Genomic DNA, 16,374 nt, shown 5'->3' on the forward strand with positions numbered 1-16,374 from the left:
ACGAGGAGGACCTTCTCGTTCGTCTATACGCGGTGGAATGTCCTCTTCGAGAGAGAGAGACAAGCAGAGATAGAGAGAGACGTTTCGGATCCTAGTAGTCCGTCCCGGGATTTCGTATCCGACGTCAGAGATTCTCTTCGAAACGTTTAGGTAGAACGAATATATATCGTATTTATCGCGCGCGAGAATGATAGTGTCTTTCGCGAAGAATTGCTTTCGTTCAGGATCGCGACTCAAGGATGACAAAGATCCTTGGCTATGCTGGAGAAAAAACGGATGCTGAATGAGAGAACTAATGTGGATGGAAACTTGAAGGAAATGGAGACGAAGCGGACGTTTTACTGAAGAGAACTGCGTTCAAGTTGGTTTGGATGTAACAAATTGAAAATAAGAAAAAAAAGGAGGGGGAAAAACGAAGGAGGAAGAAGAAATGAAAATTCCTAAAGAGAAGACATATTCGTGGTTGATGTGATTGGATAACAAGAAAAGATAATGATATTCAATCATATATTTTCAAGAAGAATATATTTTAGGTATGGTATAATAGCAAATTAAAGAAGATTTTGAATAATCCTGAGAAAAATGAAGATTCTGAAAGTACGATCTAATTAGGATTGGACATATTGAAGAAGATTATATGATATAGCAAATTAAAAAAAAAAAAAAAAAAAAGAAAAAGGAAAATGATGAATCGACGAATATCGAGACTTTCGTTCGGAATATGATGAAACAAAATATATAAAAATAAATATTAATAAATTAATGAAAGAAATCATGTTCTTTTTTAAAAAAGACTAATTGTGATAGGAGAATTTAAATGACAGATACTACGAAAAATTCTCAGGTTCGTGGAAACTAGAGAAACATAGTTTGATCACATCGGAATCGAACGGCCATCGGAAGCCGAACGTCGAAGAAGAAAAGAGTATTTCCAAGGCTTCCAACGGCGAGTGTTGGACTTCGTGCTGGATCGACCAAGGACGAAGATTAAGCGTTACTCGATAGCCCGATTTTTACGGATTTCCAAGCTAATCGATTTTTGAAATTTCCGGAAGAAAATTTGATAACGATCTAAACTATATATTTAATCATTATAATGATTACTTTATCTAAATGATCATATAATTACTGATCATCTAGTATCATTTATTTCAAAGTCATATTTCAACAATAATAACAACAATAACAATAACAACAACAAGGAGATAAGTATGCTTTATAAGGATCAAGTAGGATGAAAGTATCCGGAAGTGTCTTCTTTTCGAGGGGTTGTATTTCGTTGCTTTCGTATCTTTCGAGAGATCGTGATGGATCTCGAAGGGCGGAGTGAGTGGAACGGATCGACGTGACCACCAACGTAGCTATTGATCCTAGTGATGGTTGTGATAATGGTGATGGTGCGTTTGAGTTAAGAAGAGAGGATATATATCTATATATATGTATCTAAGTACATAGTTTTATTCTACAAATTGGCTTTAAACGTGTAACGTCGAGCATCGACGTGCGTGAAATGAAAGGAAGGAAGAAAAGAAATGAGAGCGAGGAAAAAAAATGGCAAAAATGGAAAAAGAGGGTTGGAACGAAGGTTCATCTCTTTCGAGATGAGAAAAGAAAGAAAGAAAAAGAAAAAGAGAGAGAGAGAGAGAGAGAGAGAGAGAGAGAGAGAGAGAGAGAGAAAGAGAAAGAAAGAAGAAAGGAATCTTTTCTTCGTAGTGGAATAAAAACTAACTAGCGAAGGAGAATAAGGTGTATATATATATATATATATATATATATATATATATATATATATATATACTTGTATATAAGGTGTACCTCACAGAATTTCCACGGGAATTAAGTTTTACGCTCAATGAACGCGCAACAACGACGCGTCCCCGGGGCTAAATTGCATTGAATGCGACTCTTCGAGGAATCGTTTGCTACCCGTACACGACTTGGTACGCATGGCTACCATCCCTTAAGCAGGTATTCTTCGCGCGCACTGCCGCGAGTATAGTACGCTCGCGCGCTAACGGGCACATTCCTTGTACGAGTTTCGTTTTGTCAAAAAGAAAATGAAGGAAGACTGTAAAAGAAAAAGAAAAAGAGAGAGAGAGAGAGAGAGAGAGAGAGAGAGAGAGAGAAAGAAAGGAAAAAGAAAAAAAGAAAAAAGAAAGAAAGAAAGGATGGAAGGAAGAAAGAAAGGAAGAAAGAAAGAAAGAATGGAAGGAAGAAAGAAAGGAAGAAAGAAAGAAAGAAAGAAAGAAAGAAAGACAGAAAGAAAGAAAAACAGAAAGAAAGAAAGAAAGAAATGGATAACTATACGGAATATATATATATAATTTTTTCTTTTCTTGCATTTACGTATTCGTAGAGATGCAAAAAAAAATAGAAAGTTAGAAATAGAAAGATAGATGGATAAATATTGTTTTGTTTTTTTTAAACGTTTGTAAATATTGGAATAATTGGAAAGTAGAAAAGATGAAGGAGAGAGAGAGGGAGATACATAGATATATAGATATCCATATATCATATATATCATATTCATATAATATATAGATAGTTAATTTAACTTTATAAATATATAGATAGTTTAATTTAATTTTAGTTAGTCCTTAGATATACTAAAGACAAAATTAGAAATATATTTAGGATAAATTAGAAAAATACGGAGCATGTGTCAGAAAAACATAGATTAATAAATATATATTATTTAAACATTATATATTTAAAAATTTATTATATTAATATTTAAAAATGTGTATGTATGTATGTGCGTTCGTGCGTCCATGTATGTGTGTGTGTGTGTGTGTGTGTGTTGTACATCATGGGCAAATTAAAAAGATGTAAGAGAGAGAGAGAGATAAAGAGATAGACGTAAATATATATTTCATTTAAATGTTCTTGCATATACTGAAAACAAAAAAATGTAGACGTACTTAAAATAAATAAAAAAAAAAAAATAAAAAGAAATGAATCAGAAATGAGAAAGAAAAGAATAGATAGATAAAAATATAAATATATACATGTACACTTCATTTAATCGTTCTTGACTATAATGATTTCATGAGAAAAAAAAATGGAGATATGCTAGGGAAAATGTCAAAAAAGAATTAAAAAAGAAAGAAATAGATCTATACATAAATATACCTACTTAAAAATATTGACCAAATCTAAGGAGAGGATATGAAAAAAGAAAAAAAAAACAAAGAGAAAAGAAAACAATCTAATCGAAAGAACTTCAGTAATTTTAACAAGATATTATTAAAGTTTCTTATTAATGACGACAAGAAATTGAATTTGATGGTGGTAAGAAATTGAATTCCCTCTTAAAATTCGCTACGTATCGTGATATATTGATAGCTACATATACATATACAGGTACATATATATTATTTATATATACATATATATATATATATATATATATATATATATATATAGAGAGAGAGAGAGAGAGAGAGAGAGAGAGAGAGGAAGAGAGAGAGTGAAAGAAAGATAGAGAAGAGACTTTGTTAATCCAGGCATCACGACTCGTAAACTTTCAGCCTCGATATCGGGCAGACTCAAATCGTTATCGCTTTGATGCGCCTCCTAAGTATCTCGCGAACCTCTTGCCCTCGGTATTAAGCAAATTGGATCTTTGTTATAGCCCGCGATATTAATCTACCAACTTTTTTTTCTCTGTATCTCTCTTTCTTTCCCTGATATAATCCGATAAGAGGATTATATCGTACGCATTAGATATGCAATTGCATCGTGACTCAAAGATGGCAAAATGAGTTTCTTCTGTTTGATCGAAATTTTCTTGTGTAAAATGAAAAGAGAAATAGAAAAGAAAAAAGAAAGAAGAAAGAAAAAAGAAGAAGAAGAAGAAGAAGAAGAAGAAGAAGTAGAAGAAGAAATAGTTTTGATCTATAACCCTTTAAAAGGAATATATTTCAATAAATCACGTTATAATCGTTTATCGACATATACGATAGAAGAAAAATCATAGAAAAAAAAATTCTCTATCGATAATAAAATATATCCAATCGATATATATATATTTCTATTGTTCATCGACGATTCATCGACGTGTAAACGAATTTCATTCGTCCGTGATTTAATAATGCTTCGTTCGTTTGATAAGTACCAACTTATGCCTTTTCTTGTTGGTGAATACTTGTAAAGCTACTCTACCTAGATCGTTTTATGTATTCGCAGATAAGTACGAATACGTGTATGTGCGTTGTATATCTATCTACGTGGAAGAGAACGTGGACAAGAAATGGTAGACGGGGCCAGTGGCTCTCGAAACATTGCAGACGACGAAAACGAACCATCGAGGTCTACGCGAACGTCCATTGTGCCATAGACGAACACGAGAGAGGAACCACTCGAGAAACAATGCGCTTGTGTGCAAACACTTCTCGAAACAATGCCAACCAGAACTTAACTTCCTACGATAGCTACGACTAACTTCGCTTTTCCTCTCCTGTACTACAATATATACTTTATATGTATATATGTATAGTATATTATAATATATATATATAATATATACTATATATAATTATATACAGGCATATATATATATAGGTATATAATAGATACAGAAATGTTTAAATAGAAAATTTATCCTTATCAATATAAATATTCTATTAACATTTGAAAATCATAAAATGCTCAGAAATAAAATATATATATATATATATATATATATATATATATATATATATCTTTATTGACGTAGGAATCGATCTGAGGATAGAAAAATATAGCCAGCCAGTTGAATAATTTATAAAATTAACTATTTTTCGAACAGTTTTATGAATGGGCAAAAGAAAAATGTTTATTGTCAAAGAATTGTTTTGTATTTACAGGATATATGGTTTAGATAAGTCGAACTCTTCGGCTAGGAGATAAGGTCTGTACTTTTACTTACCTCTATTTTTATTACTTTCTTTGTTTTATTATTCTCGTGGGACAAGTAATAACTGGGATTTAATAGTTATTAGGAACAACGGGCTGGTATATGTCTGTCGTCGATTCGTAACGCAAAGTGTTTGCAATAGAACAGGACTCTTGAAGGACAAAATGAGGGTGAGGTTTGCAACGAGCACTAGATGGTTTCGTTAAGTGGAGGGAGAGTGAATGTTGAAGGTGCTCGAGGGCGGAAAAAGTTCTTTCTCTTTCTCTTTACCCCTCGGACCCCCTCGAATAGTAGTAGACTACCTCGAGTACACTCGTAGTCCAATCGAGTGGTGACTTGGGCATTTTCTCCACACTTGTCGGTTCTGTAACAAGTGCATTGTTCTGCGTGCTGAAGTGCACAGAGATAAAAAGAGAAAAAGACAGAGAACACGGTTGGCTGCGAAACCACCCCTTTTACTCCTCCTCCGCCTCCGCCTCCGCCTCCTCCTCCTCCTCCTCCTCCTCCTTTTCCTCCTCCTCCTCCTCCTTTTCCTCCTCCTCCTCTTTCTTACCCCTTCGATTTTTTTCATTACATCTCGTGCTCGGCACAGAATTCTAACGAGAGTGCTGCTAGGACTCCTATCTATCGCTAAGGCTTCTCTATTCTCTTTCGTTGCTTCGTGGAAATTTATACGTCGGTACGAACAAGTTATATTTTATTTTCTCTTTTTTTATTTAAATATATACTTATGTCTCATTATATATTTTTCCTTTTTCATTTTTACGGGAGATACACTAATAAAATTGAAATATTACAGTTCGAATATAAAATTTAATGTTCGAACAAATAATAATAACGTGATCGTAAAAAGATTTTCTTTTTTATCTTTTCTTTTTTATTATTAACAAAGATGTCTTTCGAATCGTTGTTAGAGAAAAATCAAATTATATATAAAAAACGAATTAATCATAATTATCAGAAAATGTTGAATTATTTTTGAAGGACCATTTTATCGTTCGAAAAACCGATCGATTCATTTTTTATGTTTAACAATAATTTGAAAAAGTCTAATTGGCGAATTCAACCATTATTCATCGGATCGTCAAAGTCAATCAATTATTCAACAATTTCAATAAAAATTAAATAAGAATTCGAATTTTCTCAAAATGGATGATATCAATCGTCGTTAACGACTCACCAAATCAATCTAAAACCGTATTACATTTTTATCCATTGACATTTCGAGACAATCACTTTTCCAATGATCATGATTAAATGATATATAGATAACAACTATATATTAGATTTTATCCACAATTATCTCTTCGCACATAATTGCCCACCGATCATAACAATGACACATATATAAGAAAGAAAATAATCGTAAAACAAAAACGTGTCTGCGAGTTTGTAATAAAAAAAAAAAAAAAAAAAAAAAAAAAGAAGAAGAAAAAGGAAAAGAAAAGGAAAAAAAATTCTTGATTAGAAATAGAAATATAAAAAGGGGACGGAAGAGGGGGTGGATGGGGGGAGAGGAGTGGTCCAATCGTTCGCGCAGCGGGATAAAACAGTATGAAAAGTGGAGTGGCACTCGTGAGGCGGCGCAACCGTTTCATCCGTATTTGTGCAAAGGGAGAGAAGGCTCGAACGAGTTCTGGGTGATCGCTTTGAAGAGACCCTTTTCGCGGTAGAAGCCCAGAACTCCTTTTCATTCGAATGTAACTTCAATATAACCAGTGCTCACTGTTACCGGCGAACAATACTTTATTAAAAAACGAGTCTCTAAGATTTCGTTGGTTTCGAGAAAAAGAAAAAAGGAAAAAGAGAAAAAAAAAAGAGAAAGAAGAAAAGAAAAAAAAAAGGAGTACAACAAGAAGAAAAGGAATAAGAAGAGGAGTAAAAGAAAAAGAAAATGTCATCTGTATAATTACTATTCTATGGACGGACGTCATACGATTGTTTCTTGCAGACATGGCAGACGTTAATTATCATGCGATTAGAGTCTCTTAATCCGAAACATGTGTGTGGCGTAAAGAGACACGATATCTTCCTCGCAAATGCATCGAAGGTGTTTCAAGAAGGGAAGTATGACAAAGTATTGTATCTCTCTTTTTCTTACATGTTAAAAGACAAAGAAAGAGAGAGAGAGAGAGAGAGAGAGGAGAAAGAAAAGGATGATGGCTCCGATAGACGTCCTTCTCGAGCGTATGTAATCGGAGAGGATAAAATGAGCGGCTTAAGAAACGCTGGTCGTGCTCTTGAGGTTGCTAGCATTCTCGTTTTTCGGCGTTTTCGCGTCACAGGAATTAGGTTGCATCGAACGAGAGAGAAAGAGATAGATAGATAGATATATAGATAGATAGATAGATAGATAGATAGCTAATACATAAAAAGAAAGAGAGAGAGGGAGAGTGAAAGAGATTCTTATCTTTATGGGTTGCGTCGGCTTAAAATCGTCGTCTTTTTCTTTCTTTTTCTTATTTTTTATCGACTGACGCTTTGAAATTTGAATTTTCAGGAAGACCGAAAGAAGAAGAGGAGGAGGAGAGGGGGAGTCGTGCTGGGGGCCGAGGGGCGGTAATGTGGTCGAACAGCCTCGGCGGGACTTCCGGTTGTAGTGGAGGCGCCGGCAGCGCCGATCTCGGAGGCCTCGCTGCCTCCACAACCTCAGCTTCCGAACTATTTGGTCCTAGTGCATTTGGCACTTCCGCGGCTGGGCCCTACGGTGCCCTTAAGACCAACCCTTACGTTAGTGCTTTAGGAATGCCACCGATCGAAGCCCTTCATTCAACCATCGGCTATCCGGCTTGTACACCCGCCGGTGAGTCATATTACTGTGAGTGCCCAAAAAAATTCTTTGTTAATTAATTCGTAGATAATTTCTCTATATTTCTAGTTTCTTTAATATTATAAGGTCATCGTCTAAGCGCATTCGTAAATATTTTTGTCTACAATATTATATACTTATTGTTAAAGTGATCTGAGTTCTGTGAAAAATTGTCGTCCATTAGGTTGACCAATTAACGATGATATTTTCAATATTTTTTTATATTTAATAAAATGATATTTACTTTAGATAATAATAATTCATTGGATTAATCAATAAATATTGTTAACATTTACAGTGAAAATTATCGAAAATTATCGAAAATTGTTGAAGTATTAAACATTCTCATCTTCCTTAACCAATCTAATTGGCCAATCTAATATATTTCAAATGTAATAGATAATAATGTATAAAATAATAATAATATATATAAAATATATAATAAATATATAATATTAATAAATATTAATAATATAATAAATATATTATAATAATAATGTATAAAAAGTAATAAAATTTCGAAAGAAATTTCTCTAGAGGTCAAATCACTTTCATTTATATCAACTATTTATGGTAAACGTTCAGAGGTTAATTTTTTTCATCGTAAAATCATCACAAGAATGATTGACGTTGCACTTCTTTTTTTTTTAATGATTCGACAACTATCATCGTTTAATGATTCAACAACTTCGAACAAATAATAGAAAATGATAGAAAAATTAATTGTCGGATCAAATTTACTACTTTACATTCGTAAATACACGATTCGTATTTCATAGTTTAGAAAGTTTTCCCAGTGACGTAATGAATCTTCTGTCGAAGGTAATCCCAGAAAACAACGAAGGGAGCGAACGACCTTTACGAGAGCACAGCTCGACATCCTCGAAGGGCTCTTCTCAAAGACGAAATATCCCGATATTTTTATGCGTGAAGAAGTTGCAATGAAAATCAACTTGCCCGAATCTCGAGTACAAGTAAGCAAATTAGAGATTGATAATGATCTATATCTACTTAATCCAAGAATATAATTATAGGATCTAATAAATTATACCTGGTTAAATAAATAAATGACATTGGATATTTGAAATAGAATTCAATCGAGAAACATGATGCAAAAGTTAGATCTGTCAAAGATATAAAAAAAGAAATAATAATTCAATATTAAATATTTAATTATCTAGTTTAAACATAATCTAAATATATTGAATTAATATCTAACAAACTATACCTAAAAAAAAAAGAACTGTAATAAATAATATTGAATCTTTGAACTAATCAAAATGGATAATATAATATTTAACCTTACTTGGTAGAAAAAAAAAAAAATTCAATAATACCGAAAATACAAAATGATCTAAATCTAATATTCTAAATATAATCAAGAATCTAACAAAATCTATAATATAACTAAACATTTTTGATGACCTTTGATGTTCGAAATAATTTAGAATCATGGAATCATAAGATAGAAAATTTAAGCCTATTAGATCACAGAAAAATTCGATCATAAAAATCTGATCTAAGAAATGGAGATAGAAATAGATAGGAAGATAGTGAGTAAGAGAGTTAGAAAGTTAGAGAGTGAGAGAGTGAATGAGTAGTCTCTTGTTTCTCTTGAAGGGGTCAGAGGACCCACGCACGATGAGCTGCGCCGGCACGCGGACACCATAGACGCGCGGCCATCGATTTATCTTACCCGGCGCGACCTAACTCGCTCGTTCGCTTTAACCGAATTAGTCGTTTACCCTACAAGTACATCGACCCGTACCTATGCTTGTCCTACGAAAAGACACTCAACCCTTTCCCTTCCGGCATAGTACGTAATTCAATCTCGAAAAATTCCACTACAGTCGTCGTAGAAAGTAAATAAATACTTATCTATTCTTTTTTTCGATCTTATTGCAAAGATAAAAACAAAAATAAAAAAAGATATCAAATACGAAATAGTATTATATATTTCACAAAATTATCATTATCAATTCTTGAAATAGAAAACAAATGTCATAATCAATCAATTATATAAATATGCATATACTACAAATGTCATAATCAATCAATTATATAAATATATATGTACTACATGATCGCTATATTAGATTGACTATTTTTAGAACAATGATTAATCGTGAAGATATTTCCTGATAACCCAATAAAATGGGATACATTTCAAAAAGTTATTTTTATCGTTATGCGAGTCCAGGCTTATTTTATATACATATAAAAAAAAAAATAGTAAAAATGTACACTCATAATAAATGTACACTCATAATTATTCTTTCGTCGATTACATACGAATATCTGACGATATTGTTTCTGCTTATCATAATTTTGAATTTATTTTTTTTAAAAAGTTAATTTTAATTATCGATTAATTGAAAGAAACAAAAGGAGAAAAGTTATCATAAGTTTCAGTTGATTTACTGTAGAATGATAAAAAAAAGACAAAGAAAAAAAAAAAAAGGAAAATTGGACGACATAATAAGATAACAAAAACAAAACAATTTGCAAAAAATTGATTTATACCAATATATATTAACTTTCTTAAATAGATTATTTTGAATTATCAATTAATTATTGAATTATGAATCGCGTGAAAAGCTTTTCACGAAAATTTTTTTTGGTTTAGGATTTATAAAATTCTTAGAATAATGCACAAAAAAAAAATCAAAAAAGAAAAAAAGAGAGAGAAAATGTACGTTCTAGAATTCCTTTTGATGTAATCGTTTTTCATTTCGAACGACTTCGTGACCTTTATCATTGGACGTTTCGTTTCGGTCGTAGGCCAGGAACGTGTCGACGCATATTACACCCTCATATTCCCCGGGGCGAGAAAGGACACGCGTAGCATCCGCAATTGCCGAACGGAAAGCGCACCTGGCTTACTATCCTCGTGCAAATGAAATGAATGCCACGAACGCGTAGCATAGTCTTGCGCACGTTCGTCGACGCCTGCGAAAGCGATCGACGTTTCTTTGAGCCTTGCCCGACAAATAAAACGTCGGACACATTCATGTCATCCCTTATTTCAATATGCTTCTTCCTTCATTTTCATAACAATTCTACATTTGAATCCTTTCTTTTTGATGCCGATCGATTTTTCTTCTTTATCTTTTTTTTCCTTTTCCTTTTTTTCTTCTTTCTTTATTTTTTTTTTCCTCGAACGAATTCCTCCAAACAGGTTGCACTTCGTTATATTTCTCAGGTTTTTCGTTAGGATCGTTGTGGTACCATACGCCATGTTGGATTTTAAAAAGTCAATTATATTAAGGATTGTTATTTTAATTACCCATACGAATTCAAATGTTCGTATTAACGTATTGCAGAATATAAATTTATTATTAATTATTTTCAACGAATGAAATATTGATACGTTATATTTTATATTTTATAGATATAATCGAATAACGAATTATCGTAGATAAAAACAAAGGATATGTCCCAAATAATAGCCATGATAATCCAAATGATAACATTTGTAACATTGCATTTAGAAACTCACGGTATTATTAGCTTAAAAAAGAAACAAAATAGAAAAAATATATTAAAAATAATAACCAACTAACGAATTAAAATGTCTTTATTATATAGACATAAAAAAAAATCGTCTATTAATTATCTTCGATAAATAATATTCGCCTAAAATTAATTAATAATCAACTTAGATAATCGACTTTATAATCAAAGTCTAAACAAATAAAATACGATTTAAGCTAGATATTATTAGTATGTACGTTTCATAAATAATATCTTAAAAAGTCATATATCTTGAAATTCAAATCTTAGATAATATGTTTTATCTTACTATGGCACGAGTCGTTACGGTGTCACGTCTAACGATTTGAGAATGTGTCGAAGAAAATGGAAAAAGTGTTATCGCAGAGAATATTAACGCAAAGTGAAACTAGAATATTCGATATAAGATAGGTTACGAGACGATAGATCGAACGAACAAGAAATATGGTTGAAGAATGTTACTAGCTTTTGTCGTTCCCCAGAAAATCCGTAGAAACCCAAGCTCGCCTCTCAGCCTCTAACATTGATCGCGTGGGGCTTCTCTCTCTCTCTTTCTCTCTCCCTCCCTTCTTTTCTCTCTCTCTCTCCACCTTTCTTCACGACCTCACTCACTCACTCATTCACTCACTCACTCACTCACTCACTCACTCACTCACTCACTTACTCACTCATTCTCTCTCTCTCTCTCTCTCTGTCTGTCTGTCTGTCTCTCTCTCTTTCTCTTTCTCTCTCTCTTGTACTGCCCCTTCCTATCTATTTCCCATTACAATTTTTATTTGACCTATGCCTATTAGAAAACTAAAGATATGACTATGTAGTTAACAAATTTGTCATTTATTTTGATTATATTCCGTAGACATTTTCATTATAATCAAAATATAAGATTTGTATGAAAAGGAAATACACCGCCATCTTCCGGTAAGCCAAAGACGTTTCCGGCACTTTTGCACGTGCGCGTCGTTCTGGGATCGATTTCGTTTCGACCTTACGAACGAATCTGAACTCGTCGTATCCTCTTCTCGAGGAAAAAAATGGCGTTTTCCAAAGAGAGAGAGGGAGAATATGTGTGAGAGTGAATGAGAGAGAGAGAGAGAGAGAGAGAGAGAGAGAGAGAGAGAGAGAGAGAGAGAGAGAGAGAGAGAGAGAGAGAGAGAGAGAGAGAGAGAGAGAGAGAGAGACCATCATGATAAAGTTTCTACGAGATTTTAGTTAACTGATCAAGCAATGATTAACTTATTCAATCAAAAGCATTGACCAGGAACTAAAGAGAAATGATACATAGCTCCTAGAAAATCGGCTTATTCTATTCCGAAATGTTTACTAACTCGTGATAACTATATATATATACATATATATATAGTTTTATATATATATATATATATATATATATATATATATATATACATATATAACTATAATTCCACTATAATACGTTGCATTAACGATAGATCTCTATAGAGATTGTATACATTTCACGTTAGCCTTCTCCTTCCACATACAATTGATTTTATTGATAACCAATAGCTTCTAATCCAATGTCGTTTGTAATAATTAGCCATTAGATTACCTATCATCAGATCAGATCAGATCAGATCAGGTCAGATCAGATCAGATCAGATCAGATCATATCAGATTAGATTTAACGATTGAGTAATCTTGACTTGAGCCAACATTTATACATTTCATTTTTCTTTTTCTTTTTTTCTTATTGACAATAAAAAAGAAATAGAAAAGAAAAAACAATTTATCTTCATAACGTTCAAATAATCGTTCGTATCTAACCTATCCAATTCATGAATAATCATTTAACGAATGATAGGTGTGGTTCAAAAATCGACGTGCCAAATGTAGACAACAACAAAAACAGCAGGAGCAACAACAAGATAAGGCACCGAGATCGAAGAAACCCTCTGGAAATCCTACGAGCAATCCACCTCCGGGAAAGAGTCCTTCGATCGCTACCACACCCACGCCAGCTGCGGCTGTACCAGCTACGACTCCTCTGTAAGTATTACATTTATCGATCTACGAAAGGATAACGTTGACCCGTTGACCAAAAATATTTAAAATTATATTCTTATTATCAATCTGATAATAATATTTCATTACAATTTCATGCGTATTTTAACTATCAAGTAGAAACAATTCGAATGATTAAATGTTATCTATTAAAATATAATGAACGAAATGATTAATCGATTTCAAAATGGTCATTATTTTGTTTTTATTATTTTTTTTTTTATTTTTTTTTATTTTTTTTTAATTTCTAATCTTTTTTTATAGAAGCGGTGGTACAGGAGGATCAGCAGCCAGTTCGCCGGCCCTTTTAAGGGACTCACCTCAATATAAACCTGCTGGACCTGCCACTAGTTTGCTTTTGGCAGCGAACACAACACCTCCGAGCGTAAGTTGTATTCATTTATTTATTTACTCCATCTCAAACAGAGATTTTCATTATATGTTTTTTAATCTTAGATCTAACGATAGTATTTAAAATAACGAAGTGTTTAAAATAAAAACATATTCGGTTTCGTTGTATTTTTCCTATTCTTAAAAAAAAAAAAAATGGTTGTTTTTAAATGTATTCATTACCTTTAAAAATGGAAAAAAGAAAAAAATTGCATTAATATCCATTGAAAAAAATTATTAATCTGTAATGATATTAAATTAAAGATTTATTTATAATTTACAGTTGAGCGGTACGGTGTATAGTAGCGGAGGAAGTAGCAGCAGTATTTGGAGCCCTGCTGTTACGGAAAATGGTGGATTTACGGGCGACCATCAAAGGTTAGCGTGGACAACAACAGCGTCCCAACAACAATGCTACCAAAATTACTCTTCGTATTATACAAATATGGAGTACTTATCTCCCGCGTCGCATCAATTGAACGTTGTGGTGAGTTAATCTCGGAGGAATAGGAACGAAATCGTTTTAAACTTATTTAAGTAACGTTAAGATGAATTATTCCCTTAACTTGTAAAGTTTCTTTTCTAATTTTTTTTCCTCCTTTTTTTTCTTTTTTTTTTCTTTTTTTTTTTTTAATTAGGACGGAAGCGCGAGTGGATTGGACAATTCGTGGAGCAAAACAAGAGACGAGAGCGCCTCGTCATGGTTTTACAACAGTGCCGGCTGGGGTGACCGAAAGTGAACACAACGGAGTGATAAATAGAGAAATAAAAATAAGACGAAACCAAAAAAAGAAAAAGAACAAAAAAAAAAAAAAGAAAAAAACACAAAAAAGCAGTAAGAGGAAAAAAAAAAGAAAAAAGAACGGGAAAAAAGTAAATAAAAGAAAACAGAACATAACGAAACAAAACAAAATAAAGATAAGACAAACAAAACAAGGAAAAAACGAAACAATACAAAAGAAAATAGCGTCCCTCAAAAATGTCAACGGCTGGGTACATATCATCGACAATAGAAAACATCTTATTCTTTCGGAATCATCCTATTTGTGCGAGAACAATGACGATGGGTCAACGTACGAAAAAAAAACAAAAATATAATCAAAAAATTAAAGAAAAAAAAAACATATGACAGAGAAACAGAGACAAAAAATATTTTTCTGGACGATGAAACGATGTCGTCGATTGGTCCGCGTTTATGACAATTCTATCGGAGACATATCGATCGATACGCGAACCTCACTAGATAATATTACTATTACCATTATCTTTATAATTGTCATTATCATTATCATTATTACTATTATTATTACAAATATTATTCTCATTATTATTATTATTATTATTATTATTATTATTATTATTATTATTATTATTATTATTACTAGTATTATTATCATTATCATTATTATTATTATTATTATTATTATTATTATTATTATTATTATTATTACCAATTATTATATTGTTAATGATTATGATGCTAATTTCGGCGAGAATCGAATTTATTCATTTCATGAGATACGTCGTGAGTACGTACGTGTACAATAGGATAATATAGCTATATAGCTATTGATTAGGTTTACAAATGCGGATACTCAGAAAATGAGAGAAAGAATGAGAGAAAGAATGAGAGCGAGAGAGAAAGAGAGAGAGAGAGAGAGAGAAAAAAGAAAGAAAGAAAGAGAGAGAGAGAATGTTTACGTACGTACGTGTGTGTGTGTGTGTATACATGTACATGAAATTATATATACTTATACATATAAGGTGATCGATTTAAATAATGTAATTTAAATATTTCGTTGAATTGTGACGATGAAAGAGATATTTTTCACATAAATCTAAAGATATCAAAGGATCAATCTAAGCCAAGAATATTATTTTTATTGAAAAGGTTCATTTGTTTTCTAAATTTTCAAAACTATCAATGTATTTTATATTAATGTTTTATCTCTGCGTTTTCACTAAATTATAAATTTTATGTAAAAGATTGTTTTTCGAAGATCAAGATCATTTCAACATCGTATTATCATACATATTCGAATGTATTTTTTGATCAGCTACAATATACGATAAAATATATAGGTTTAGTTTTATGCAAAAAAATAAAAAAAAGACATTGATGAGATTTTGAAAGTTCCGAAAAAAAAGAAAGAATTATCTTAGAAAATGTATTCATAATATACGTTGTTTTTTTGCATATCGTTTGCTCTATGTAAAAAATATTTTTTTCATCGACACAGTTAGGAGATATTTCGTAGAAAGATCTTGAAGTCTCACTTAAATGAATCACCCTATATACGTACGTACGTGTATTCGCATCAAAAGGATATCTCTTTGTTGATTGACCTTCAAAATCGATTCTCAGTGCTGCTAGTCATCGTGAGCATATTAACGTTTAATTTGGAACGAGGGATGCGATTTAAGGTTAGGTTAGTATCATTATTATTTGATAAAAAACGAGAGCAATACATACTTCTCTTTTCTTCTTTAGTTGTTTGTTTTTAATTCGAGCACATGACCAAAAGAATAGCATATGAAAGAAATCTTGTTTGCCAGTTGATTTTTTTTCTTCCTTTTCTTCCGTAATTCCTTATCAAAAGTCCTTATCCACATTGTTATGATCTATGTACATACGTAAATACTTGAAACATTGAAAAGAATAGAAAAGAAATGAAATGAAATGAAATGAAACGAAACGAAATGAAATGAAATTAAATGAAATGAAATGAAATGAAATAAAATGAAA

General features: G+C 32.1%; 1 protein-coding gene and 1 long non-coding RNA gene across 5 annotated transcripts in view; one reads left to right on the top strand and one right to left on the bottom strand.

The window, feature by feature from the left end:
* Positions 1 to 16,118, top strand: part of otd2 (homeotic protein ocelliless) — a 19,301-nt gene extending 3,183 nt beyond the window's left edge. For 2 of the 3 annotated variants that reach the window (XM_085660036.1, XM_085660035.1), the window contains exons 3-8: positions 7,398 to 7,715; positions 8,529 to 8,680; positions 13,039 to 13,223; positions 13,503 to 13,623; positions 13,912 to 14,115; positions 14,267 to 16,118. In XM_085660036.1, coding sequence (XP_085516162.1) covers positions 7,460 to 7,715; positions 8,529 to 8,680; positions 13,039 to 13,223; positions 13,503 to 13,623; positions 13,912 to 14,115; positions 14,267 to 14,368 — 1,020 coding nt within the window. In that variant the 5' untranslated portion in view covers positions 7,398 to 7,459 and the 3' untranslated portion in view covers positions 14,369 to 16,118. The remainder of the gene's footprint in view (positions 1 to 7,397; positions 7,716 to 8,528; positions 8,681 to 13,038; positions 13,224 to 13,502; positions 13,624 to 13,911; positions 14,116 to 14,266) is intronic. The other variant, XM_035886172.2, reaches the window with a different exon arrangement.
* The window catches only part of LOC118450409 (uncharacterized), a 71,106-nt gene that overhangs the window by 54,391 nt on the left and 341 nt on the right, over positions 1 to 16,374 (bottom strand). For both annotated transcript variants that reach the window (XR_014982685.1, XR_004840707.2), the window contains exon 2: positions 16,102 to 16,250. This is a non-coding gene — a long non-coding RNA (uncharacterized LOC118450409). The remainder of the gene's footprint in view (positions 1 to 16,101; positions 16,251 to 16,374) is intronic.

Source organism: Vespa mandarinia, chromosome 11, assembly GCF_050613455.1.
Source record: "Vespa mandarinia isolate Hongniang chromosome 11, ASM5061345v1, whole genome shotgun sequence".
Taxonomy (NCBI): Eukaryota; Metazoa; Arthropoda; class Insecta; order Hymenoptera; family Vespidae; genus Vespa; species Vespa mandarinia.